The sequence below is a fragment of the Chiloscyllium plagiosum genome, unplaced genomic scaffold (genome assembly GCF_037043375.1).
Source record: "Chiloscyllium plagiosum isolate Xiang-an unplaced genomic scaffold, Cpla_swu_hap1 HiC_scaffold_5, whole genome shotgun sequence".
In the NCBI taxonomy this organism is placed as follows: Eukaryota; Metazoa; Chordata; class Chondrichthyes; order Orectolobiformes; family Hemiscylliidae; genus Chiloscyllium; species Chiloscyllium plagiosum.
Genome location: NW_028270143.1, coordinates 132,836,693 through 132,864,640, shown reverse-complemented (window position 1 = coordinate 132,864,640; position 27,948 = coordinate 132,836,693). Strand labels below are relative to the sequence as shown.

Below are 27,948 nucleotides of genomic sequence, written 5' to 3'. Positions count from 1 at the left end.
GGGAGTGTTTGATGGGGGACAGTGTAGAGGGAGCTTTACTCTCTATCCTACCCCATGCTGTCCCTGTCCTGTGAGTGTTTTATGGGAGACAGTGTAGAGGGAGCTTTACTCTGTATCTAACCCCATGCTGTCCCTGTCCTGGGAGTGTTTGATGGGGGGGACACTGTAGAGGGAGCTTTATTCTGTATCTAACCCCATGCTGTCCCTGTCCTGGGAGTGTTTGATGGGGGGACAGTGAAGAGGGAGCTTTACTCTGTATCTAACCCCATGCTGTCCCTGTCCTGGGAGTGTTTGATGGGAGATAGTGGAAAACTCTGAGGCGCTGCATCAGTTCTTTTATTCCATAAACATTATTCCAATTTTGCATTAAAATATTCACATTTACAGACCATAAATCACACACACATAAGCCGATACATACAGACGACACACACATGCAAACATATACACAATCAGATGGACACTGCAGTCAGATATACAGTGTGTCAGAGATACTTATAGAGAGACAGATAGACAGACTGACATTTGCACACATACCCGGAGCATATACTGCTGGGTCAGGTACTCAGAACTGTTCATGAGATACAGGTTATGTTCGATACCCAGGAGAATATTACCAACATCGTTACAGAATGAGATGCTGTCAGCAACCGCTTTCAGGTGGAGAACCCTGTGAAAGATAAGGAGAGGAGCCTAGGGTTTAATGGTCACTGGACCTTCTGATTCAGAGGCACAGTTCACAGTGAAATAAAAACCGAGAGAACTGCAGATGCTGTAAATCTGAAACAAAACCAGAAATTGCTGAAAAAGCTCAGCAGGTCGGGCAGCATCTGTGGAGAGAAATCCGAGTTAACCATAAGACCATGAGTCACAGGAGCAGAAATTAGGCCATTCAGCCCATTGAGCCTGCTCTGCCATTCAATCATGGCTGATACGTTTCTCAACTTCATTCTTTCACTTTCTCCCTGTAATGCCTCATCCCCTTGGCAATCAAGAACCTATCCATCTGTGTCTCAAATATACTCAATGACCTGACCTCCAAAGCCTTCTGTGGCAGTGTATTCCATATGTTCACCACTCTCTGGCTGAAGAAGTTTCTCCTTATCTCTGTTCTAAAAGGTCTTCCCTTTATTCGGAGGCTGTGCCATCAGGTCCTAGTCTCTCCTACCAATGGAAACAACTTCCCAACATCCACTCTGTCCAGGTCGCTCAGTGTTATGTATGTTTCAATTAGATCCGCCCCTCATCCTTCTTAACTCCATTGAGTACAGACCCAGAGTCCTCAAACATTCCTCATTTGTCAAGCTTTCCATTCCTGGGACCATTCTCATGAACCTCTTCTGATCCTGATCCAGGGCCAGTACATCCTTCCTGAGATATGGGGCTCAAAACTGCGCACAATACTCCAGATGTGGCCTGACCAGAGCGTTACAGAGCCTCAGAAGTACATCCCTGCTTTTATATTCAAGTCCTCTCAATGTTTTGGGTTGAGTGAGCTTTCCTCAGAACAGTGCTTCACGGTGAAATATCTGACTCTGTTATATGCTAGAATATGGGTCCTTCCTGCTGCAGATTAACTCAGTGTAAACACTGTGTCTTTTTAACCTTCTGTATTTTGGCCTGTGGGCTGAAATGGGAACAGGACTGGGACTTCGATGTTGTGGCCATTACGGAGACATGGATAGAGCATGGACAGGAATGGCTGTTGCAGGTTCCGGGATTCAGATGTTTCAGTAAGAACAGAGAAGATGGTAAAAGAGGGGGTGGTGTGGCATTGTTGATCAGGGACAATATTACAGTTGTAGAAAGGATGTTTGGGGACTTGTTAACTGAGGTAGTATGGGCTGAGGTTAGAAACAGGAAAGGAGAAGTCACCATGCTGGGAGTTTTCCATAGGCCTCCAAATAATCCCAGAGATGTAGAGGAAAGGATAGCAAAGATGATTCTCGATAGGAGTGAGAGAGGCAGGGTAGTCGTCATGGGGGACTTCAACTTTCCAAATATTGACTGGGATCACTACAGTACGAGTACTATAGATGGGTCAGTTTTTGTCCAGTGTGTGCAGGAGGGCTTCCTGATTCCTGATGAAGGGCTTTTGCCCGAAACGTCAATTTTGCTGCTCCTCAGATGCGGCCTGAACTGCTGTGCTCTTCCAGCACCACTAATCTAAAATCTGGTTTCCAGCATCTGCAGTCATTGTTTTTACACAGTATGTAGACAGGCCAACAAGGGGCGAAGCCACATTAGATTTAGTACTGGGTAACGAGCCTGGCCAGGTGTTAGATTTGGAAGTAGGTGAGCACTTTGGAGACAGCGATTACAATTCTGTCAGGTTTACTTTAGTGATGGAAAGGGATAGGTGTACTCCACCGAGCAAGCGTTACAGCTGGGGGAAGGGAAATTATGATGCGATTAGGAAAGATTTAGGAAACGTAGAATGGGGAAGGAAACTGCAGGGGGTGAGCACATTAAATGTGGAGCTTATTCAAGGAAAAGCTCCTGTGTGTCTTAGATAAGTATGTACCTGTCAGGCAGGGAGGAAGATATAGAACGCGTGAGCCATGGTTTACTAAGGAAGTGGAATCCCTGGTCAAGAAGAAGAAGAAGGCTGACATTAGGACAAAATGTGAAAACTCAGTTAGGGCGCTTGAGGGTTACAAGGAAGTTAGGAAAGACCTAAAGAGAGAGCTCAGAAGAGCCAGGAGGAGACATGAGAAGTTGTTGGCGGATAGGATCAGGGTTAATCCTAAGGCTCTCCATAGGTATGTCAGGAATAAAAGAATGACGAGAGTTAAATTAGGTTCTGGATTAGTGGTACTGGAAGAGCACAGCAGTTCAGGCAGCATCCAAGGAGCTTCGAAATCGACGTTTCGGGCAAAAGCCCTTCATCAGGAATAAAGGCAGTGAGCCTGGAGCGTGGAGAGATAAGCCAGAGGAGGGTGGGGGTGGGGAGAAAGTAGCATAGAGTACAATGGGTGAGTGGGGGAGGGGATGAAGGTGATAGATCAGGGAGGAGAGGGTGGGTGGATAGGTGGAAAAGGAGATAGGCAGGTAGGACAAGTCCGGACAAGTCATGGGGACAATGCTGAGCTGGAAGTTTGGAACTAGGGTGAGGTGGGGGAAGGGGAAATGAGGAAACTGTTGAAGTCCACATTGATACCCTGGGGTTGAAGTGTTAAATTAGGGCCAATCAAGGATAATAGTGGGAAGTTGTATGTGGAGTTAGAGGAGAAAGGGGAAGCACTAAATAAATATTTTTCGACAGTGTTCACTATAGAAAATGAAAATGTTGGCGAGGAAGATACAGAGATACGGGCTACTAGACTAGAAGAGATTGAGGTTCACAAGGAAGAGGTATTAGAAGTCCTGCAGAGTGTGAAAATAGACAAGTCCCCTGGGCCGGATGGGATCTATCCTAGGATCCTCTGGGAAGCAAGGGAAGAGATTGCCGAGCCTTTGGTATTGATCTTCAAATCATCATTGTCTACAGGAATAGTGCCTGAGGACTGGAGGATAGCAAATGTGGTTCCCTTGTTCAAAAAGGGTAGTAGAGACAACCCTGGTAATTACAGACCAGTGAGTCTCATTTCAGTCGTTGGTAAAGTGTTGGAAAAGGTTATAAGAGATAGGATTTATAACCATCTAGAAAAGAATAATCTGATCAGGGACAGTCAGGGTAGATCATGTCTAACGAATCTTATTGAGTTTTTTGACAAAGTGACCAAACAGGTAGATGAGAGTAAACCAGTTGATGTGGTGTATATGGATTTCAGCAAGGTGTTCGATAAGGTTCCCCACAGTAAGCTATTATACAAAATATGGTAAAAACAATGACTGCAGATGCTGGAAACCAGATTCTGGATCAGTGGTGCTGGAAGAGCACAGCAATTCAGGCAGCATCCGAGGACAGGCAAAATCGACGTTTCGGGCAAAAGCCCTTCATCAGGACTAAAGGCAGAGAGCCTGAAGCGTGGAGAGATAAGCTAGAGGAGGGTGGGGGTAGGGATAGAGTAGCATAGAGTACAATAGGTCAGTGGGGGAGGAGATGAAGGTGATAGGTCAGGGAGGAGAGGGTGGAGTGGATAGGTGGAAAAGGAGCTGGGCAGGTCGGACAAGTCCGGAGAAACTAGGATGAGGTGGGGGAAGGGGAAATGAGGAAACTGTTGAAATCCACATTGATGCCCTGGGGTTGAAGTGTTCCGAGGCGGAAGATGAGGCGCTCTTCTTCCATGCGTCTGGTGGTGAGGGAGCGGCGGTGGAGGAGGCCCAGCACCTCCATATCCTCGGCAGAGTGGGAGGGGGAGTTAAAATGTTGAGCCACGGAGCGGTTTGGTTGATTGGTGCGGGTATCCCAGAGATGTTCCCTAAAGCGCTCTGCTAGGAGGCGCCCAGTCTCCCCAATGTAGAGGAGACCGCATTGGGAGCAACGGATACAATAAATGATATTAGTGGATGTGCAGGTAAAACTTTGATGGATGTGGAAGGCTTCTTTAGGGCCTTGGATGGAGGTGAGGGAGGAGGTGTGGGCACAGGTTTTACAGTTCCTGCGGTGGCAGGGGAAAGTGCCAGGATGGGAGGGTGGGTCGTAGGGGGGCGTGGACCTGACCAGGTAGTCACGGAGGGAACGGTCTTTGCGGAAGGCGAGAGGGGTGGGGAGGGAAATATATCCCTGGTGGTGGGGTCTGTTTGGAGGTGGCGGAAATGTCGGCAGATGATTTGGTTTATGCGGAGGTTGGTAGGGTGGAAGGTGAGCACCAGGGGCGTTCTGTCCTTGTTGCGGTTGGAGGGGTTGGGTCTGAGGGCGGAGGTGCGGGATGTGGACGAGATCCGTTGGAGGGCATCTTTAACCACGTGGGAAGGGAAATTGCGGTCTCTAAAGAAGGAGGCCATCTGGTGTGTTCTATGGTGGAACTGGTCCTCCTGGGAGCAGATACGGCGGAGGCGGAGGAATTGGGAATACGGGATGGCATTTTCGCAAGATGTATTATACAAAATATTCCTATTATACAACATTCCTGAAGAAGGGCTTATGCCCGAAACGTCGATTCTCCTGTTCCCTGGATGCTGCCTGACCTGCTGCGCTTTTCCAGCAACACATTTCCAGCTATTATACAAAATGCAGAGCAATGGGATTGTGGGAGACATAGCAGTTTGGATCAGTAATTGGCTTGCTGAAAGAAAACAGAGGGTTGTAGTTGATGGAACATGTTCATCTTGGTGTCCAGTTACTAGCGGCATACCGCAAGGGTCAGTGTTGGGTCCACTGCTGTTCGTCATTTTTATAAATGACCTTCATGAGGGCTTAGAAGGGTGGGTTAGTAAATTTGCGGACGACACTAAGGTCGGTGGAGTTGTAGATAGTGATGAAGGATGTTGTAGGTTGCAGAGAGACATAGATAAGCTGCAGAGCTGGGCTGAGAGGTGGCAAATGGAGTTTAATGTGGACAAGTGTGATGTGATACACTTTGGATGGAGTAATCGGAATGCAAAGTATTGGGCTAATGGTAAGATTCTTGGGAGTGCAGATGAGCAGAGAGATCTCGGTGTCCAGGTACACAGATCCCTGAAAGTTGCCACCCAGATTGACAGGGTTGTTAAGAAGGCATACAGTGTTTTAGCTTTAATTAATAGAGGGATCGAGTTCCAAAACCAGGAGGTTATGCTACAGCTGTCCAAAACTCTGGTATGGCCACACTTGGAGTATTGTGTACAGTTCTGGTCACCGCATTATAAGAAGGATGTGGAAGCTTTGGAAAGGGTTCAGAGGAGATTTACTAGGATGTTGCCTGGTATGGAAGGAATGTCTTATGAGGAAAGGCTGAGGGCCTTGAGGCTGTTCTCGTTAGAGAGAAGAAGGTTGAGAGGTGACTTAATAGAGACATACAAGATAATCAGAGGGTTAGATAGGGTGGACAGGGAGAGCCTTTTTCCAAGTATGGGGACGGCAAACACGAGGGGACACAACTTTAAAATGTGGGGAGATAGGTATAAGACAGATGTCAGAGGTAGTTTCTTTACTCAGAGATTAGTAAGGGCATGGAATGCTTTGCCTGCAACGGTAGTAGATTCGCCAAGTTTAAGTTGTCATTGGACAGGCAAATGGACGTACATGGAATAGTGTAGGTGGGATGGGCTTCAGATTAGTATGACAGGGCAGCGCAACATCAAGGGCCGAAGGGCATGTATTGCGCTGTAATGTTCTATGTTCTATGTTCTAATAAGCAAGGAATACCAAAGGATTACTGTATATTTATGAAAGTAAGTAAGCTGACCTTCATTGTAAGCAGTGTTTACACAGCTGCTGGTTCGAGCAGTATAGGAGTTGGTGGGTGGCACGGTGGCACAGTGGTTAGCACTGCTGCCTCACAGCGCCAGAGACCTGGGTTCAATTCCCGCCTCAGGCGACTGACTGTGTGGAGTTTGCACGTTCTCCCTGTGTCTGCGTGGGTTTCCTCCGGGTGCTCCGGTTTCCTCCCACAGTCCAAAGATGTGCAGGTTAGGTGAATTGGCCATGCTAAATTAGGTAAGGGGTAAATGTAGGGGTATAGGTGGGTTGCGCTTCGGCGGGGCGGTGTGGACTTGTTGGGCCGAAGTGCCTGTTTCCACACTGTAAGTAATCTAATCTAATCTAAAGATGCAGACATGCTGGAGCCCAGTATGTACAAATGGAAATTCAGCTGATAACTAGTAACTGTCTGGTCTGTGGACTATTAACCAGTTATGAATAATAAAGGCTTTCTGCCTGCCAACTACGTGATTGGTTCAGAGGAAAATCTGTTTATTCTTCTGTCATGAAAAGGGCAGAGACCTTTATAAGTTGAAGCAGACACCCTGTACCTCCTGCATGGTCAACATGAGAGCCACCTCAGCAGATGCCATGAATAGAGATCACTGAACTGCTTTCACAGCTTTCTCTCCATCAAAAACACACATTTTCTGTGCGTATTTGCATGTGTGTGTGAGTGTGTGTGTATATCTCTGAGTGCTATTTGTATGTGTGTGTTTGCATATGTGTGTCAGTATATACTTGTATGTTTGTGTTTGTACATGAGTGTGTGTCTGTGTATGCATTTGTATGTTTGTGTTTGTGGGTAAGTGTGTGTCTGTGTATGCATTTGTATGTTTGTGTTTGTGGGTAAGTGTGTGTCTGTGTATGCATTTGTATGTTTGTGTTTGTGGGTAAGTGTGTGTCTGTGTATGCATTTGCATGTTTGTGTTTGTGAGTGAGTGTGTGTCTGTGCCTGTGTATGCATTTGTATGTGTCTGCGTGTGTTTGTGCATGTGTTGTGACTGTTCGTGTGTGAGTGTTTGGATCTGTGTATGTGTGCATCTGTAAGAGTATGTATGTGTGTGTGTGTAAGGGGGGTTAATAAGGGGGTTAGAGTTATGACTGGTATAGTTGAACGCTGACAGTCCATGCTGATCACCTGTATCTAGAGTGTAATAAAACATAATTCATGATAATTACAGAAACCTGCTCCATGTTCACTACCAACCTGGGAATAAAAGTCAGCTAAACTTTCTGTACTCTTATAAAATCTTATTTTTAATGAAAGGCCCAGGAACAGAGGGACTTGATTCCCTGGGCATTACCAGAGGGAAGTGTTAGTACCAGTCACTGCCCCAGGAGTTCATACCCATATCTTCTGTTTCTCAGCTGTGTATTGAGAGTTACAAATACATGGTTTCCAGGCCTCCCCGCCCCCCTCGACCCCCATACCCCCACCATTTCCCCTAACGACCTAACCCCAGTCCCTTTTCAATCCTCACTGCAGAGGTTAGTGTCCGCAGGGAGATGGAGGCTGGCTGGGGAGGTAGGCTGGGGTGGGGTGCAGTGCTGCCTATCACTGATAAGCCAATTTTCTTCCAAATGAGTATATATCCTATCCCTCAGTATCTTCTCCAGCAGCTTCCATACCACTGACGTCAGGCTCACTGGTCTGTAATTACCTGGATTATTCCTGCTACCCTTCTTAAACAAGGGGACAACATTAGCAATTCTCCAGTCCTCCAGGACCTCACTCGTGTTCAAGGATGCTGCAGAGATATCTGTTAAAGCCCCAGGTATTTCCTCTCTCACTTCCCTCAGTAACCTGGGATAGATCCCATCCGGACCTGGGGACTATCCAACACTTCCTTCCTCGTTATGCTGACTTGACCTAGAGTACTCAAACATCTATCCCTAACCTCAACATCCATCATGTCCCTCTCCTTGGTGAAAACCAAAACAAATACTTGTTAAGAATCTCACCCGTCTCACTCCTGCTAATGTTTGCTGCCCCTTGCTGTTTCAAAGCTCCACCCAAACTGACTCTATATCTTGATCTTCTGGTCAGTGTTTCTGCCTCATGAACACATCGATCCCACTGCTCATTGTCACCTCTATTGGACCTCCCTTCCTTTTTGCCTATCCCTCCTAAATGTTGAATATCTTTTAGCAGCCAGTTCCCAGTCTTGGTCACCATGCAACCATGTCTCAATCATGGCCATTAAATCAAACAGTTGGACTTGTACTTGCAGCTTCCACACACCCCATTTGTGTTTGAATACTGCATACATTCAGAAATAATGTCTTTATTTCTGCTTTCAAACACTGCAGGCAGTTCCCAGGTTGTGGACGGGTCCCATACACAAGTTGGTTCATATGCAAGTCATATACAATGCAGGACAATATACTGGAGCCTTTCGTAAATACAAAAAATGTTAGTCTGTCAGATCTTTAACATTAGATCCAATATGGAATTATGCCCGTAAATACGCGAGTTTGTAAGTCAGGAGCCCTCGGTATTCTGTAATGTGATATTCTAATATTTATTTCTGCCTTTTTAAAAAAAAATACATTACCTTCCATGGGATGTGGGCGTCACTTATTGCCCATTTAATACCCATCCCTAATTGCCCAGAGGACAGTTAAGAGTCAACCACATTGCTGTGGGTCTGGAGTCACGTGTAGGCCAGACAAGGTAAGGATGACAGTTTCCTTCCCTAAAGGACATTACTGAACCAGGTGGGGATTTCTGACAATTGAACATGGATTCGTGGTCATTACTAGACTTTTAATTCCAGATTTTTATTGAATCCAAATTCCACCATCTGCCGTGATAGGATTCGAACACAGGTCCCCAGAACGTTACCTGGGCCTCTGAATTAACAGTGTAGTGACATTTCTAATCCACACTGCCTCCCCGATGAATACTTCCCACTTTCATTTACAGCTTCTCTACTTCCTGTGACTGGCTTTGTTTTAATTCTGCTTGAATACCTTCACAGGTTCCCAACTCCCCCCCCCCCCTCAAAAGGGTCATGTGTACCCTCCCAACAATATGAGCAGATCTCTCTGCCAGGACATGAGTGCCCTGCTGACCAAGCTCCTGGTACAGACCATAGCTAGCCCACAACCACTCCAATATCCCAGAAATCTAAAGCCCTGCCTCCTGCCCATTCCTTCACTCTATCTTAGAGTCATAGAGGCCTACAGCATGGAAACAGGCCCTTCGCCCCAACGTGCCCATGCCACCCAGTTTTCGCATTGTCTGCATTTAGTCCATATTCCTCTTTATCCCTCCCACCCATGCACTTGTCTAAATGTTTCTTCAATGATGAAATTATATTCTCCACCACGATTACCTCTGGCAGCCCATTCCAGACACTCACCACCTTCTGAGTGAAAGAAATTGCCCACCTGGACCCTTCTGAATCTCTCCCCTCTCACCTTCAACCTATGCCCTCTAGTTTGTCTCCCCTACACTGGGGAAAAGCTGTTGGCTGTCTACCTTATCTATACCTCTCACGATTTTATATATAAACTTCTATAATGTCAGCCCTCAGTCTCCTTCGGTACAGAGAAAGAAGTCCCAGCCTATCAAAGCTGCCCTTATAACTCAAACCTTCCAGTCCAGGTAATCTTCCGATTTCCATACTCACTGCCACGTGATGCTGGGAGGATCACTGCTTTCTAAGTCTTGATCTGCAGTGTCATTCCTAGTGCCCTAACTTCTACCTTCAGAACCACACCCCTCTTCGTAACTGTGTTGGTGGTGTCAACGTGGCCCATAACCTCTGGCTTTTCACTGTCCCCCAAAAGAAAGTCCTGCAGCTATTCTCTGACATTCCTAATCCTGGCACCATGGAGGCAACATTCACTTAAAGAAGGAATCTAATAAATAGAGTCACAGAGTCCTACAGCACAGAGACAGGCCCTTTGGCCCAAACTGGTCCGTGCCGACCAAAATGTCCTTCCACACTAACCCCATTTCCCTGCACTTGGCCCATATCCTTCTAACCCTTTCCTATCCGTGTATTTGTCCAAATGCCTTTTAAATGTTGTTAATGTACCCGCCTCAACTACTTCCCCTGGCAGCTCATTCCATATGCATACCACCCTCTGTGTAAAAAAGGTTGCCCCTCAGGTTCCCTTTTATTCTTTCCCCTCTAACCTTAAACTGATGCCCTCTCGTCCTCGATTCCCCAACCCTGGGAAAAAGACCGAGTACATTCACCCTATCCATGCCTCTCATGATCTTATACACCTCTATAAGGTCCCTATTGGTCTCCTATAAAGAAAAAAGTCCTAACTTGACTAACCTCTCCCTATAACTCAATCCCTTGAGACCAGGCAACATCCTTGTAAATTTCTTCTGCACTCTTTCCAGTTTAATAACGTCCTTCCTACAGCAAGGTGACCAAAACTGAACACAATACTCCAAGTGTGGCCTCACCAACATCCTGTACAACTGCAACATAACTTCCCACCTTCTATACTCAGTGCCCTGACTGATGAAGGCCAGTGTGCCAAAGGTCTCCTTCACTGCCCTGTCTACCTGGGACTCCACTTTCAGAGAACTGTGCACCTGAACTCCAAGGTCCCTCTGTTCCACAACACTCCTTAAGGCCCCACCATTCACCGTGAAACTCTTACCTTGATTTGACTTTCCAAAATACAGCACCACCTCACACTTATATATATTTAAACAGGAAAAATTTGCGCAAACCTGGGGAAAGAGCAGGGTATGGGGACAGTTCTTCCAAAGAGCCAGCATAGGGACAATGGTGGAATGGCCTCACTCTCTGTTGCTGTGGATTGATAAGTGAGTACTTGCTGTTGTGATTGCATTGGTCATGGAAGATGCCCTTCACAATTCAACATTTGTGCCAACTAATCTCTGTCTCCTCAATAAACCATGATATGACCCTGCTGCCTCAGTTAGGGGCTGGTTTGGGAGACAGCAACAGAAAACATATCTATTTCTATTCCTTCACTCCACACTTTGTTATCAGAAAGTTGCAGGCTTTTAGCGTCTGAACCACGGACGTCAAAATAAAAATAAATGTGTGGCTGGCCTGCATCACCCCAATACACTCTGATCGACACGAGTTCAAAATGTGTGTCAAAGATTAGGGAATGAAGACATCTATAGGATCTATACAGCAAGAAACAGTATACATTATATAGAATCACAGTGTATATACAACACAGAAATAGTCCATTCTGCCTAGCTGCTTTGTTCTGGATCATGGGTTCCTCCCTGCCCCTCTTCGCCCCACCGTATCACTCTGTCCTTCTGTTGCATCTTCCTGTGTGTGTTTTTCATGAGTTTATCTGGCTTCCCCCTTAAAGCCATCTGTACTATTGGTCTGAACCACTCCCTGGACGGTGACTTCCACAGTCTCACCCATCTCTGGCTGAAGACAGTCATCCTGAAATTGCAGGCTGGATACATTAGCAACTGTCTCATTATCTACAAGATTCTGAAAGGGTGGGGGGGACACACACCAGGAGATTGCATCCCCTTCTACCCAGCGAACGTAAAGGGACAAAGGGATCACCTTGTAGGACTGAGATGAGGAGAAATCGCCTCAAAAGGTTGAGTGCTGTGAGGTTTTCCCTTGCTCAGAGTGTGGTGAAGTCTGTCTCATTGAATATATTTAAGATTGGGATTGAGAACATGCCGGACTTTAGGGGAATTGAGGATACAGGGAGCAGGCAGGAACGTGGAGTTGGATCAGTCAGGGCCATGTTGAATTGACTTTCAGCGGGATATTACTGATGCCCCCCCTACACATTAACAGTACAGAGATGGAACGAGTGGAGAGTGTCAAGCTCCTGTGAATGGCCATCCACAACAAGCTTTCTTGGACTCTTCATGTGGATATGCTGGTTACAAAGGCCCAACAATGTCTCTTCCTCAGGCAGCTGAGGATATTTGCCATGACGGTGAATACCCTTGCCAACTTTTATAGGTGTGCCATCAAGAGCATTCTGTCTAGATGTATCACTACCTGGTATGGCAACTGTACCATTCAAGATCGGCGACAGTTACAGAGAGTTGTGAACCCGGCCCGGACAATCACAAAGGCCAACCTCCCATCTATAGAATCCATCTACCAGGCCCATTGTCAAGGAAAGGCTGGCAACATTCTCAAAGATCCACCGCACCCTGGCAATGTTTTTCTACAACCTCTACCATCGGGGACAAGGTACAGAAGCCTGAACCCACGCAGCAGCCAGCTTTGTAACAGTTTCTACTCTACTGTTGTTGGGGCGGCACGGTGGCACAGTGGTTAGACCTGCTGCCTCACAGCGCCAAGGACCTGGGTTCAATTCCCACCTTGGGCAACTGTCTGTGTGGAGTTTGCACGTTCTCCCCGTGTCTGCGTGGGTTTCCTCCGGGTGCTCCGGTTTCCTCCCACAGTCCAAAGATGTGCGGGTCAGGTGAATTGGCCATGCTAAATTGCACCTAGTGTTAGGTGCATTAGTCAGAGGTAAATGTAGGGGAATGGGTCAGGGTGGGTTACTCTTCGGAGCGTCGGTGTGGACTTGTTGGGCCGAAAGGCCTGTTTCCACACTGTAGGGAATCCAATCTAATCAGTACTGAATGGACTCACAAACTCTTAACATTCTCCTGTACCTGTGTTTTTGCTCTTGCCGCTGTTTCCCTATTATTTACTATCTATGCTACTTAACTCTGTGATCTGCCTGTATTGCTCGCAAGACAAAGCTTTTCACTGTGCCTCGGTACACGTAACAATCAATTCAACTCAAGTCAATCAGATCTTATTGAATATCAGAGGAGCTAAGGTGCTAAGTGGCTTTCTCTTAACCAATGGGCTGAGGAGTGGCTGATGGAGTTGAATTTGGGTAAATGTGAAGTGCTGCATTTTGGTACAACACACAAGGGCAGGACTTATACCATCAATAGTAGGGCACTGGGTAGTGTTGTAGAAGGACGTAGGGGTTCAGGTACATAATTCTTTGAAATTTGCATTACAGATAGATAGGATGGTTAAGAAGGCATTAGCACCTTCATTGCCCAGAATTTTGAGAATAGGAGTTAGGATGTCATGTTAGGGTTGTACAGGATGTTGGTGGGATTGTTCTGGAGTACTGTTTACAGCCCTGGTCACTCTGCTACAGGCAGGATATTATTAAATTGGACAGGGTTCAGAAGATATTTACCAAGCTGTTGCCAGGAATGGAGGGTTTGAGTTATAAAATAGGCTGGATAGGCTGAGACCTGTTTCACTGTAGCATAGGGCATTGAGAGGAGATTTTATAGAGATTTATAAAATCATGAGGGGCATAGATAAGGTGAATAGCAAAGGTCTATTCTCTAGGGTAGGTGAGTTCAAAACTAGGGAGAATATTTTTAAGGTGAGAGGAGAAAGATTTAAAAGGGACCTGAGGGGCAACTTTTTTTATACTGAAAGAGCTTATACAATTAATACTAAGGCCCTGGGTAGTGCTGTAGCACAGAGGGACTTAAGGGTTCAGGTATACTTTGTTTGAAATTTGCATCACAGGATGGTTAAGAAGGTATTTAGCACTTGCATTACCCAGAATTTTGAGAATAGGAATTGGTATATTTTACAAGATTTCTTATAATCTATGGTTCGTGTGCAGAATGAACTTCCCTGAGGAAGTGGTGGATTTGAGGACAGTTGCAATGTTTTCAAGACATTTGGATAAAGACATGAATAGGAAAGGTTTGGAGGGACATCGGCCAAATGCAGGCAGGTGGGCCTAGTTTAGTTTGGGGTTATGGTCAGCATGGACTGGTTAGACCGAAGGGTCTGTTTCTTTGGAGTATGACTCGATAATTGATACATTGTCATGGAAATGCCATATCAAACACCGAATAACCTCTGTCACCAACTGTTGAGCTGTATTCTGAAGAATCTGATGTGTTCAATCTTTCCTGACCATTACGTCCTCTTAATCCTGTTTTTGCTCCTATAAATCCTTCCCTCACTCTATCCAGAGTCTCTTTATTCATTTAATCAAATGAGGACCAAATCTGAACACGGTACTCCAAAGATGACCCAACCTCGGATTCAATATAACTTAACAGCAATTCTCAGCTTGTTAAATCTATCCTTTTAGAATTGAAAAGCATTACTTTTATTTTGTTTTTTTATATGACATCATTAACCTATGTCATGACCTTCAATGGTCCATCTGTCACTGGGTCTCTCTGGTTATAGACTCAGATCACAATTATACTTTAGAAAGAGAACTTAGAGGGGCAGAAAGAGAGAGGAATAGAGAGAAGGCCATTGAGATCAACCATTAATGAGCTGTATTTGTAGATTTTAATCAATAAAGTCACATTAAGTAAGCAAGTAATGTTAAAATAAAGATTTGCAGATGCTGGAAATCTGAAACAAAAACAGAAATTACTGGAAAAGCTCAGCAGGTCTGGTAGCATCTATGGAGAGAAAGCAGAGTTAATGTTTCTGGTCGAGTGACCGAGGACTGAGGAAGGGTCACTTGACCCAAAACACTAACACTGATTTCTCTCCACAGATGCTGCCAGACCTGCTGAGCTTTTCCGGTAATTTTCTGTTCTTGTTTCTGATTTACAGCATCCACAGTTCCTTTGGTGTTTATGAAGAACTGAGGATGCTGGAGGTCTGAAACTATTGCTGGAGAAACTCAGCAGGTCTGGCATCATCTGTGGAGAGAAATCAGAGTTAGCGTTTCTAACCCGATGACCCTTCCTCAGAGCTGCTCTGATGAAGCCGAGCAAGGATGAGATGGTGTTTGAGAGGAGGCAGGACAGATCCATGTGAAAAGCTCCAGGGATGAGGAGCTTTAGCTACATGGAGAGTTTGTGGCTCTGTACCAGAGAGGTTTGATGAAGGCATTCAGGATTGTGGTGATTCTTGACAGAATTAGAGAAACTTTCCCAATGTTGGAAGCATGGAGAATGAGAGAGCACAGGTTTAAGGTGACTGGCAAAAGAACCAAGTCAAACATAAGGAAAAACATGTCCATGTGGGAAGTGGTTATACCTGGAGTACTTTGCCTGTGAGTGTGGTTGAGGCACTTTTAATCGAGGCTGTGAAAGTGAATTGTATAATTTTCTGAAAAAGAGAATGTGCAGGGTTTTGGGAGAAGGCGGGGAAGGAACCACTAGGTGCATTGCTAATTAGGAGAGCTGGCCCTAATGGGCAGGGTGGAGAAAGTGAGGACTGCAGATGTTGGAGATCAGAGTTGAGAGTGTGGTTCTGGAAAGGCACAGCCGGTCAGGCAGCATCCGTGGAGCAGGAGAATCGACGGTTCGGGCATGAGCTCTGCATCAGAAATGAGCCAGTCCTGGTTTATGCCCAAAACGTCAATGCTCCTGCTCCTCAGATGCTGCCTGACCATGATGGGCAGGGGGTCCTCCTCCAGCTCCTGGTGTTGTTACTGAGTCAGTTAACAAATGTGAAGGCTGTTTGACTCCGCTCCTGAACATTGATCCTAACGTGGGATTGCTGCCATTGACTGTACAATTACACAGCTCCACAGTTCCCACATCTCACCTCATCAGCTGATTGTTGTGGTCCCAAATTTTCACAATCCCAGCTTTGCATGTGGAAGCAAATATCTTCAGCTCTGAACAAGCACAGAGTCCTGGGGGTGGGAACATACGCACACACAAAGGTTAGAGAATGGGAATCACAGAATCCCAACAATGGGCCATTCAGCCCATCGAGTCCACACTGACTCTGCAAGGAGAATCCCGGCCAGACCTACCCCCCTGCCCTATCATCCTGCACTTGCAATGCCTAACCCATCTAACCTACACATCTCTGAACACTACAGGCAATTTAGCACGACCAATTCACATCTTTGGATTGTGGGAGGAAACCGGAGCACCCAGAGGAAACCCACACAGACATGGTGGCAGGGGGGGGGGGGGGGGTGCAAACCCCACACAGACAGTCGCCCGAGGCTGGAATCGAACCTGGGAGCCTGGTGCTGTGAGGCAGCAGCGCTAACCACTAAGCCACAGTGCCAAACCCTGGTATTTTAAATGATTCAGTGATAAATTATGTTCTGGAATTTGCTTTAAAAATATCCACGTGGACAATACTGTATCACCAGCCAGGGCCTTTTACTGGGCTGTGGATCTGGGTGACTCTAAATATAGTTTGCTGCTCTTACTAAACCAATCAATCAGGAATATGATCACCCATTCTCATTAAACTTTCCAATGAGATTTGATGGGGACAAACTGCTTTCCTTGAAACCCCTGCCCTAATTGTTTGGGTGTGGGGACACGGCAGTGGTTTCTTGCTTAGTCCCACAGAGGAATAGCCCCTCAGACACAGTTGGTCCCTACATTATGATGCTCAGACTGTTATATCAAAACAGCCCCCAGCACCACCACTCACAGCCCCAGACTAACCCATGAGTACAGAGTGCACATGAAGACCCTCCCTCAATGCTTCTAGAAGCAGCATGGCACTGGGAGCAGACCATTCAGCCCCTCCAGTCTGCTCAGTCATTAAGGTCTACTCCACGACTGGGCTGGATCTTTGGTAAGGTGGAGTTAACAGGTCAGCAAACAATTGCTGCTGTTTTGCTCACTCTCTGGCCATTCCCTCCTGGGATGGAGACAGTGCTGGAATAGCCAGCAGCTAATACTCATTCCAGGTTTCTGGGCAATTCAGAGGGCACTTACCAGTCAACCATGCTGTGGCTTGAATGGAGATATATACAGGCCAAGAATGAAGAGGAGCTGATGTTCCTTGACAGTAAAGAGGGAGCTTTACTCTGTATCTAATCCCGTGCTGTCCCTGTCCAGGAAGTGTTTGATGGGGGACAGTGTAGAGGGAGCTTTACTCTGTATCTAACCCCGTGCTGTCCCTGTTCAGGAAGTGTTTGATGGGGGACAGTGTAGAGGGAGCTTTACTCTGTATCTAACCCCGTGCTGTCCCTGTCCAGGAAGTGTTTGATGGCTGACAGTGTTGAGGGAGCTTTACTCTGTATCTAACCCCGTGCTGTCCCTGTCCTGGGAGTGTTTGATGGGGACAGTGTAGAGAGAACTTTACTCTGTATCTAACCCCGTGCTGTCCCTGTCCTGGGAGTGTTTGATGGGGGACAGTGTAGAGGGAGCTTTACTCTGTATCTAACCCCATGCTCTCCCTGTCCTGGGAGTGTTTGATGGGGACAGTGTAGAGGGAGCTTTACTCTGTATCTAACCCCATGCTGTCCCTGTCCTGGGATTGTTTGATGGGGACAGTGTAGAGGGAGCTTTACTCTGTATCTAACCCCGTACTGTCCCTGTCCTGGGAGTGTTTGATGGGGGACAGTGTAGAGGGAGCTTTACTCTGTATCTAACCCCGTGCAATCCATGTCCTGGGAGTGTTTGATGGGGGACAGTGTAGAGGGAGCTTTACTCTGTATCTAATCCCGTGCTGTCCCTGTCCTGGGAGTGTTTGATGGGGACAGTGTAGAGGGAGCTTTACTCTGTATCTAATCCCGTGCTGTCCCTGTCCTGGGATTGTTTGATGGGGACAGTGTAGAGGGAGCTTTACTCTGTATCTAACCCCGTGCTGTCCCTGTCCTGGGAGTGTTTGATGGGGGACAGTGTAGAGGGAGCTTTACTCTGTATCTAACCCCGTGCTGTCCCTGTCCTGGGAGTGTTTGATGGGGGACAGTGTAGAGGGAGCTTTACTCTGTATCTAACCCCGTGCTGTCCCTGTCCTGGGAGTGTTTGATGGGGACAGTGTAGAGGGAGCTTTACTCTGTATCTAACCCCGTGCTGTCCCTGTCCTGGGAGTGGTTGATGGGGACAGTATATCCCAATGATACAGTATAAGTGTCTAACCTGTTATTTCTCCCTCATGGTCATTGGCTGGATGATGGTCTTTGCGAGTCTTCTTCCTGATATCATAGAGGACGATGGTGTGAACAGCACAAGCAGGATTCTGAAACGCCACCATGAACATGGTCTTCATGATGCACAAGTGAGTGGCTGGATGGGCACCGTACAGATTCATTAAGACGCTGAGGGATTCTTGAGCATATGGAAATACTCGCCACACTTTAATGGTGTTGTCCTTACCTGTAACAGGACATCCCCTTGTCAACTGGAGGACACACCTTACTTTTGGAAAGTTATTAACCATTTCACCTCCACGTGTCAATGTGTTGTTGGTGTTTAGAATTGTAAGATTGTGACAGTTCTGTTCCCCTCCCATATCCTCCCAAGCCACATCTTGGCCCCTTTTGTTCGTACGCTCTCTGTGGTGGTTTAGTCACCCTTGAACACATAAGCACAGAAGAATTGGGAGCAGGAGTATTTACAGTCAATAAGATCATGCCTGGCCTGACTGTGATCTCCAACCCACTTTCCTGCCTATTCCCCCAGAACTGCTGTCTCCCTTGCCAATCGAAACCTGTCTGATGGGGAGTCATATCAGACTTGAAATGGTAACGCTGCTTCCCTCTCAACAGACCTGCTGAGTTTCTCCACAAAATCACAGAATCTGTACAGAACAGAATGAGATTAGCATTCCTGCACTACTAATGAGGGTAGAGCATTGGACGTAATCTCTATGGACTTCAGTAAGGCATTCAGCAAGGTTCCTCATGGGAGACTGGTTAGCAAGGTTAGATCTCATGGAATACAGGGAGAACTAGCCATTTGGATACAGAACTGGCTCAAAGGTAGAAGACAGAGGGTGGTGGTGCAAGGTTGTTTTTCAGACTGGAGGCCTGTGACCAGTGGAGTGCCACAAGGATCAGTGCTGGGTCCTCTACTTTACGTCATTTTTATAAATGATTTGGATGTGAGCTTAAGAGGTATAGTTAGTAACTTTGCTGATGACACCAAAATTGGAGGTGCAGTGGATAGTGAAGAAGGGTACCTCAGATTACAACAGGATCTTGATCAGATGAGTCAATGGGACGGGGAGTGGCAGATAGAGTTTAATTTAAATAAATGGGAGGTGCTGCATTTTGGCAAATCAAGGCAGGACTCATACACTTAATGGTAAAGTTCTAGCGAGTGTTGTTGAACAAAGAGACCTTGGAGTGCAGGTTCATAGTTCATTGACAGTGGAGTCACAGGTAGATAGGATAGTGAAGAAGGCGTTTGGTCAGAGCATTGAGTATAGGAGTTGGGAAGGTCATGTTACAGCTGTACAGGACATTGGTTAGTCCACTTTTGGAATATTGTGTTCTATTCTGGTCTCCCTGCTATAGGAAGGACGTTGTGAAACTTGAAAGGGTTTAGAAAAAATTTACAAGGATGTTGCCAGGGTTGGAGGATTTGAGTAATAGGAGAGGCTGAATAGGCTAGGGCTGTTTTTCCCGGAGCATCGAAGGCAGAGGGGTGACCTTATAGAGGTTTACAAAATTATGAGGGGCATGGATAGGATAAGTAGATGAGGTCTTTACCCTGGGGTTGGGGAGTCTAAAATTAGAGGGCATAGGTTTAAGGTGAGAGAGGAAAGCTTTAAAAGGGACCGTTGGCAGACCTGAATGCATTATTCCAAACGTGACCTCACCAAAGTCCTGTACTGCTGCAATATGACATCCAAACTTCTGTACTCAATGTTCTAACCAATGAAGGGTTGCACTGGAAAAGCACAGCAGGTCAGGCAGCATCTGAGGAGCAGGAGAGTCAATGTTTCAGACCCTCTAACCAGATGGCATCATAAATTGACTTCGCTAGTTTCCAAATCTCCCCTGCCCCCACCTCACCCCAGTTCGAACCCTCCAACCTGGCACTGCCCTCATGACCTGTCCTACTTATCCAACTTCCTTCCCATCTATCCGCTCCACCCTCCCCACCGATCTATCACAATTACCCCACCTGTATCCATCTATCGTCTTCCTAGCTACCTTCCCCAGTCCCACCCATACCCTCCTATTTATTTCTCAGACCCCTTCCCCTCCACATTCCTGATGAAGGTCTATTTTTACTAGTTACAGACTACCGACAGAGATACAGTCAGATCAACTTCACATCCAAACAGCTTACAACAATTCAAATCTACTGCATACCATCCAGAGTTGCAGGGAGCGCTAGAAAGCACTAAAGGACATGTTGAGGGCTTATAGTCAAAACTATCCAGATGTTTGGGAAAATGGAATTCCGTTTGTGCTTTTCGCGATCAGAGAAGCACCAAATGAATCGACCAAATTCAGTCCATTTGAATTAATGTTTGGGCATGAAGTAAGAGGACGTTAAAATTGATTAAGGAGGAATTACTGTGTCAGAATTCAGAGACCACATATTTGGACTATGTGTCAAATTTTAGAGAACGATCAAATAGCGCTGGAGAGTTGGCTAGACAGCATTTAAAAGTATTGCAGTATACAATGAAACAGGAAGCAGATTAGAAATGAAAAATCCATAATTTTGCCATTGGGGATAAGGTATTAGTGTTACTTCCAATAATAGGTGAACTTTTAAAAGCAAGGTTTAGTGGACCTTATCAAATCAAGAGGAAATTCAGTGAGGTGAACTACTTGATAGGGACTCCAGACAGGAAAAAAAATCGCAGAGTGCGTCATGTGAATCTGCTCAAAAGGTATTTTGAGTGGGAAGGAAAGCAAGAGGAGACGGTGTTAATGATGACAGCACAGAACGAAGGACCAAGGTCAGAGGATTCTGAATTGGACATCCCTCAAATCAAATTGGACAATGAGGAAGTTGTCAAAAATTGGGATAAATTATTGAGTTGCCTTCCAGGGGAAATCGAAATGACCTGAAAGAGTTATTACTATCACATGGGGAGATACGCAGAAATAAACTGGGAAGTACTAACCTAATTGTGCATGATGTAGATATAGGAGATGCTGTTCCAATTAAGCAACATCCTTATAGGCATAATCCTCTAAAGTTGGCACAGGTTCAGAAGGAGATAGAGCGCATGCTCCAAGATGGCATAATCGAAGTGGGTTATAGTCATGGTGCCAAAGCCAGATGGTACCCAATGGTTATGTGTGGACTATCGCAAAGTCAATGCAGTTATCAAGACTGTTGCACATCCAATTCTGCAGTTGGAAGACTGTGTTGAATAGGTGGGACAAGCAACTTACATTTCTAAGTTGGACTTGCTCAGAGGCTATTGGCAGTTACCGCTGTCAGAGAGACCAAAGACAATTTTGGCTTTTGTAATGCCAAATGTACTATATCTGTTCAAAGTCATGCCATTTGGTATGAAAAATACTCTGGCCACATTTCAGAGACTAACCAATACAATCATTGTTGGATTACCCAACTGTGTGGTGTGTATAGATGACCTGGTGACTTTTAGTCACTCATGGAAGGAACATTTACAGCATTTATTGGACTTGTTTGATCAACTTCGGAAGGCAGGCTTGGTGGTAAACCTAGCTAAAAGTGAATTTGTCAAAGCCCAAGTCACCTTCCTGGGCCATGTTATTGGACATGGACAAATGGCCCCACAGGATGCGAAAATGAAAGTAATTGGGGAATTTCCCACACCGCTGACAAAAAGAGCAGTACTACGGTTCCTGGGACTGAGTGGATTTTTTCGAAAGTTTGTGCTGATTTTTAGCAGTGTGGCTGCTCCACTCACTGAACTGCGAAAGAAAGATAAAAAGTTTCAGTGGACAGCTGGCTGTCAGAGGGCATTTGACAGCCTGAAGACTGTGTTAACCACTGCCTCGGGATTAGCCACACCTGATTACACAAAGCCTTTCAAGGTGGCTATCGATGAGAGTGACGTAGTTGTTGGTGCTGTGCTCCTGCAGGAGGACAACGAGAGGATAGAAAGACCTATCAGGTATTTCTCCGGGAGGTTGAATGTTCATTAGCGGAAATATTTGACGGGTGAGAAGGAGACTTTGAGCTTGGTATTGGCATTACAATATTTCAGTGTTTATGTTACCAGTAACGCATCTGAGATAATAATATACACTGATATAGCCCATTGAAGGTTGTGGAGAAATTTAAAGACAAAAATGCCAGACAGTTTAGATGGAGCTTGTTGCTGCAGCCATTCAGTTTGACAATTGTGCATGTGGCAGGTCGCGGGAACATGATTGCCGATGCATTATCAAGACTCAAATGAGAAACAGAGGCATTTGGTGGTGGGAGAGCCACAGACTGAATCCAATTGTAGTTGTGTATGCTTGCATGTTTATAGTTAGTGAATGTATATGTGTGTTTAAAGTACTAACTGATTTTTCTTTTACTTTTTGGGGTTTTGGAAAATGAAGCCATCTTTGGATATTGATGGTTCATTTTTTTAAGGTGGGGGAGCTGTCACAATAATGTTTTTTTTTACAGAGTTACAATACCCTTGAGTTTTTTTCAGAGACGTTCTAATGACCCAAGGTTCCATCATGTCTGAAGTGTGACTGGTTTATTGGGGCTCTATGTTTACTCCTAACAAATAACACCTCCAGCCTAAGACTTACATGTCTGACAAGAAATTAGTGTAATCGAAGGAGAGTGGCCAGCTAACTGTGTAGCTAGCCTTTGCTTAGATTAGAGAATGTTTTGATTCAGTTCTGAACTTTCGTGAGTTCAGTGGGCAGCTATGTGTGGAAAAGGCTGCGGGATCTTCTCTCTCTCCTTCTGCCCTTCTGACTTCACAAACTGGAAGCTGTCTGTGTCATTTTTATGCTTTGTGCTAAGGGATGTGCGTATTGGGACTGTTGTAAGTATTTTCGGAACAGCATCATTAAGTCGGGTTTGGATTGGGTAAGTTGCCCAGTATTCAGCTTTCTATTCTTTGTGTTACGTTCTGTAATTTTGTAAATGACTTTTGTTTGTTTAAAATTTGGCGGTTGAACCAGCTAATGTATTCTGAGAATATCCACTATACACTTAGCTAAACCAATAGCAAAGTTACAGTCTGGGCTACCTGCTTAAAAATGTTTTGAGGGGTCGGGCTTGGTCCATAACAACAGTACAGCACAGTAAGGCCCTTCAACCCTCAATGGTGTGCCGGCCTTTTATCCTACTCCAAGATCAGGCAGACCTACATGCCCTTCATTTTACTATCAATCATGTGCATATCCAAGAGTCTTTTAAATGTCCTTAACGTGTCTGACTCTACAAACATCACTGGCAACGCATTCCCTGCACCCACCACTCTCTGAGTAAAGGACCTACCTCTGACATCTCCCCTAAATCTTCCTCCAATCACCTTAAAATTATGCCACCTCAGGATAGACATTTCCACCCTGGGAAAAAGTGTCTGGCTGTCCACTCTATGCTTCTTATCATCTTAAAGAAATTTACTAGAATGATTCCAGGGAAGAGGCATCATTGTATGGATAGACCACAGAAGATGAGATTCTAGAGTCAACTATGGCACAGAAGAAGGCCATTGGCCCATTGATCCTATGCTGTCTCTGAGCCCGTTCAACACTCTTATGAAATGAGCAATTTTCACCGTTTCCATCACCCTCAAGAACAGCGACAGTATATCCTTTCTCCTGACCACAGAGAAGGGCCTGTGGGGAGATGATCAGAGGCTGGGATTGGAGGGGATTTAGAATCAGTATGAGATGTGACAGAGTAAGTAAAGTTTCCAGTGAGCTAACCGGGGAGGAGGGATTAAATATGATCCGATTGGCAAAAGACCCAAAAGACAGGCTTGAGGGAAAGTACTTTTGCAACAAGTGATGTAGAATGGGAACACACAGCCTAACGGGGTTTGGATGCAGGAGTCTTTATAAGGGAGCTGATCAATACTCGAAGGACACGAGACTGTAGGATATGGGGCAGGAGCAGAATAAATGGGATGAAGGATCTCCTGTTCTATGATGTACATCTAAACACGCTGTCCCTTTACTTCAAACCTACGCCAGCAGTTGATCCCTCCTCCACCAGGAGAAACGTTTCTTCAAATCTCCCCTGGGTCTATGCCCTTTGTAATCCAACCTCTCTCTCTCACAGACATTCACAACTCCCCACCCCAGACACACACACACACTCACACACACATACACTCTCTCTCACACTCACAACTCCCCACCCTAGACACACACACACACACTCCTACAGACACACACACACATACATACACTCTCTCTCACACTTACAACTCTCCACCCCAGATACACACACACACATACACTCTCTCTCACAGACACTCACAACCCCCCACCCCAGACACACACACATACATACACTCTCTCTCACACTCACAACTCCCCACCCCAGACACACACACATACACTCCTACAGACACACACACACATACATACACTCTCTCTCACAGACACTCACAACCCTCCACCCCAGACACACATACACACTCACACACACATACACTCTCTCTCACGCTCACAACTCCCCACCCCAGACACACACACACATACTCCTACAGACACACACACACATACATACACTCTCTCTCACAGACACTCACAACCCCCCACCCCAGACACACACTCACACACACATACACTCTCTCTCACAGACATTCACAACCCCTCACCCCAGACACACACGCACACTCCTACAGACACACACACACTCCCACACTCACACAGGCACCCCGTCACAGACTTAGACACTCTACACTCACATATACACGCATATACACTCTCTCTCACACTCACAACCCCCCACCACAGACAGACACACACACACACACAAAAACCCACATGCACACATATACATATACATTTGTGGGATGAATTTGTACTTGCAGAGTTACATTGTACTTTGCTCAAAAACTGCATGAATTCATGTAAGACTCTGTTAACTCACTTTTTAGATTAGAATCAGTCTAAACATTACGGCACAGACAGGGAACACAGGGGGCTAACACCTTCAACATCTAATCTGGGCTGACACCAATTGTTACAGTTAACCTGAGAATGTGACTTTTTAATAAAAATGTTTTGTGATTTACACATGAAAGAAGTGAAACTATCGTGGTATTCGAACAGATGAAAGACTCAACAAACAATCAAGGTATTTTCCAATGTATAATTTCAGTTACATCACACTGTAAACTTTTGCTATAAATTCTGTGTCTTACAATTGTGTCCTCCACAACCCCCTGATGAAGGAGCAGCGCTCTGAAAGCTAGTGCTTCCAATTAAACCTGTTGGACTATAACCTGGTGTTGTGTGATTTTTAACTTTCAACAAGAATGAGCTAACTTACCTGATGTTATGAGCTGTTGGTTTGTGGGATTTGCCACCATACACAACAGTTTCCCTGATTCATGAGCTTGGACCTGGTACTGAGTGCTTCCTGATTTCCAGTCTAACACAGACAGGAACCCATTCTGATGTCCAGCAATCGGCAGGAAGCTTAAATCAAGAGACATTGGCTCAGTTAGTGGGTTGTGTCATAGAGGAATATAGCACCGAGAAAGACCTTTACCCCATCAAGTCTACACCAGACAAATCCCATTTCCCAGCACTCGGCTCATAATATTGGCATCACAGATGTACATCTAAACACACTGTCCCTTTACTTCAAACCTACACCAGCTGTTTAGATTAGATTAGATTAGATTACTTACAGTGTGGAAACAGGCCCTTCGGCCCAACAAGTCTACACCGCCCCGCCGAAGCGCAACCCATCCATACCCCTACATTTACCCCTTACTTAACACTACAGGCAATTTAGCATGGCCAATTCACCTGACCTGCACATCTTTGGACTGTGGGAGGAAACCAGAGCACCCGGAGGAAACCCACGCAGACACAGGGAGAATGTGCAAACTCCACACAGACAGTCGCCTGAGGCAGGAATTGAACCCGGGTCTCTAGCGCTGTGAGGCAGCAGGGCTAACCACTGTGCCACTGTGCCACCCACAAGGAGAAACTTTTCTTCAAATCTCCCCTGTCTATGCCCCTTGTAATTTTATCCATCTCAATCATGTCTCCTCTCATTCTCCCCTGCTCTGAGGAAAGCAACCCCAGTTTGTCCAATGGACTGATTATAAAGTCTGTACACACATCTCCCTAGTCATAGCAACAACAGAATCTGAAGCCTAATCCCACCATGACCCTGAAGGTGACCCTGCAGCATTTCACCTTCCGAGGGAACTCCTGGTGACGGGGACACTCACTGGTATCTCAACCAGACAAACACCTGAGCCAAAGTCAACAGAGCAAGGACAGGTACCAAGGATGGGACTAGAGATCAGTAAAATCTAACCGAATGGCAGAATAGGTTTGAGGCGCTGAATGGCCTCCTTTCTTTTTCTTTACTGAGCAACAATAGGGTATTTAACCACAAATGTTGAGCCGAGGATCATTATTCTTACACAGTGAGTGTTGAAGATCTAGAGTATGTGACCTGCAGTCAATGGTTATCCAAAAGAAAACAGTCATCAGGGTTAAGGTGTGAGTGCCATCAGGTGAACTCTCCAATTGGAAATCACAACAAGCAAAACTGGCCGAATGGGCTCCTACCACACTGTGACAACTCCCTCAGCACTGACCCTCTGACAGTGTGGCACTCCCTCAGCATTGACCCTCTGACAGTGTGGCACTCCCTCAGCATTGACCCTCTGACAGTGCAACGTGCCCTCAGCACTGACACTCTGACTGTGCAGCACTCCATCAGCACTAACCCTCTGACAGTACGCGCTCCCTCAGCACTAACCCTCCGACAGTGCGCACTCCCTCAGCACTAACCCTCTGACAGTGCAACGCTCCCTCAGCACTGATCCTCCGACAATGCGTGCTCCCTCAGCACTGACCCTCCGACAGTGCGGTGCTCCCTCAGCACTGACCCTCCGACAGTGCAGCACTCCCTCAGCACTGATCCTCTGACAGTGCGGCACTCCCTTAGCATTGACCCTCTGACAATGTGACACACCCTCAGCGCTGACCCTCCGACAGTGCCCCCTCCCTCAGCACTGACCCTCCGACAGTGCAGCACTCCCTCAGCACTGACCCTCTGACAGTGCGGCACTCCTTCAGCACTGACCCTCTGACAATGTGACACACCCTCAGCGCTGACCCTCCTACAGTGCGGTGCTCCCTCAGCACTGACCCTCCGACAGTGCGGCGCTCCCTCAGCACTGACCCTCTGACAGTGTGGCAGTCCCTCAGTGCTGACCCTCCGACAGTGCGGCATTCCCTCAGCACTGACCCTCCCACAGTGTAATGCTCCCTCAGCGCTGACCCTCTGACAGTGTGGCACTCCCTCAGCACTGACCCACCAACAGTGCAGTGCTCCCTCAACACTGACCCTCCAACAGTGTGGCGCTCCCTCAGCACTGACCCTCCGACAGTGCGGTGCTCCCTCAGCACTGACCCTCTGACAGTGCCCGCTCCCTCAATGCTGACCCTCCAACGGTGCAGCATCCCTCAGTATGGACCCTCTGACATTCTGGCACCACGTCGTTCTGTGTGAAAATATCATTGCTACATCGGATCTCGGGTCTAAGAGGAGGCCATTCTGCCCATTGTGCCCGCTCTGCTATTGAAGGAGATCATGGGTGATCTGGTTCTGGTCTCAGCTCCATTTACCTGCCTTCCCTCCAGAAACCTGCTGACCCCCAGATCCTGCTCACCAAGCTGAAGTCTGACACTCCAGTTAGGAGCAGCGCACCTTTCGAGGTGCTCTCTTTGACAGGGGATGTTAAGCTGAGGTCCCAATCTGCCAAATGAAGAAGCTGAAGCTCCCGTGGTACGGGTTAGAGTAGGGAACCTCTCCTTAGTGGCCTGGCCCCAGTCATCATCCCTCAAAAACATTTCGTAGTCTGGACATT

At 46.4% G+C, this 27,948-nt stretch overlaps 1 protein-coding gene across 1 annotated transcript in view; it reads right to left on the bottom strand.

Moving 5' to 3' along the window:
- Window positions 1-27,948, bottom strand: part of LOC122550350 (WD repeat-containing protein 97-like) — a 205,292-nt gene that overhangs the window by 136,708 nt on the left and 40,636 nt on the right. The window contains exons 7-10 of the mRNA XM_087987688.1: window positions 25,380-25,528; window positions 18,099-18,335; window positions 15,805-15,895; window positions 538-670 (exon numbers count right to left, since the gene is read on the bottom strand). Coding sequence (XP_087843814.1) covers window positions 538-670; window positions 15,805-15,895; window positions 18,099-18,335; window positions 25,380-25,528 — 610 coding nt within the window. The remainder of the gene's footprint in view (window positions 1-537; window positions 671-15,804; window positions 15,896-18,098; window positions 18,336-25,379; window positions 25,529-27,948) is intronic.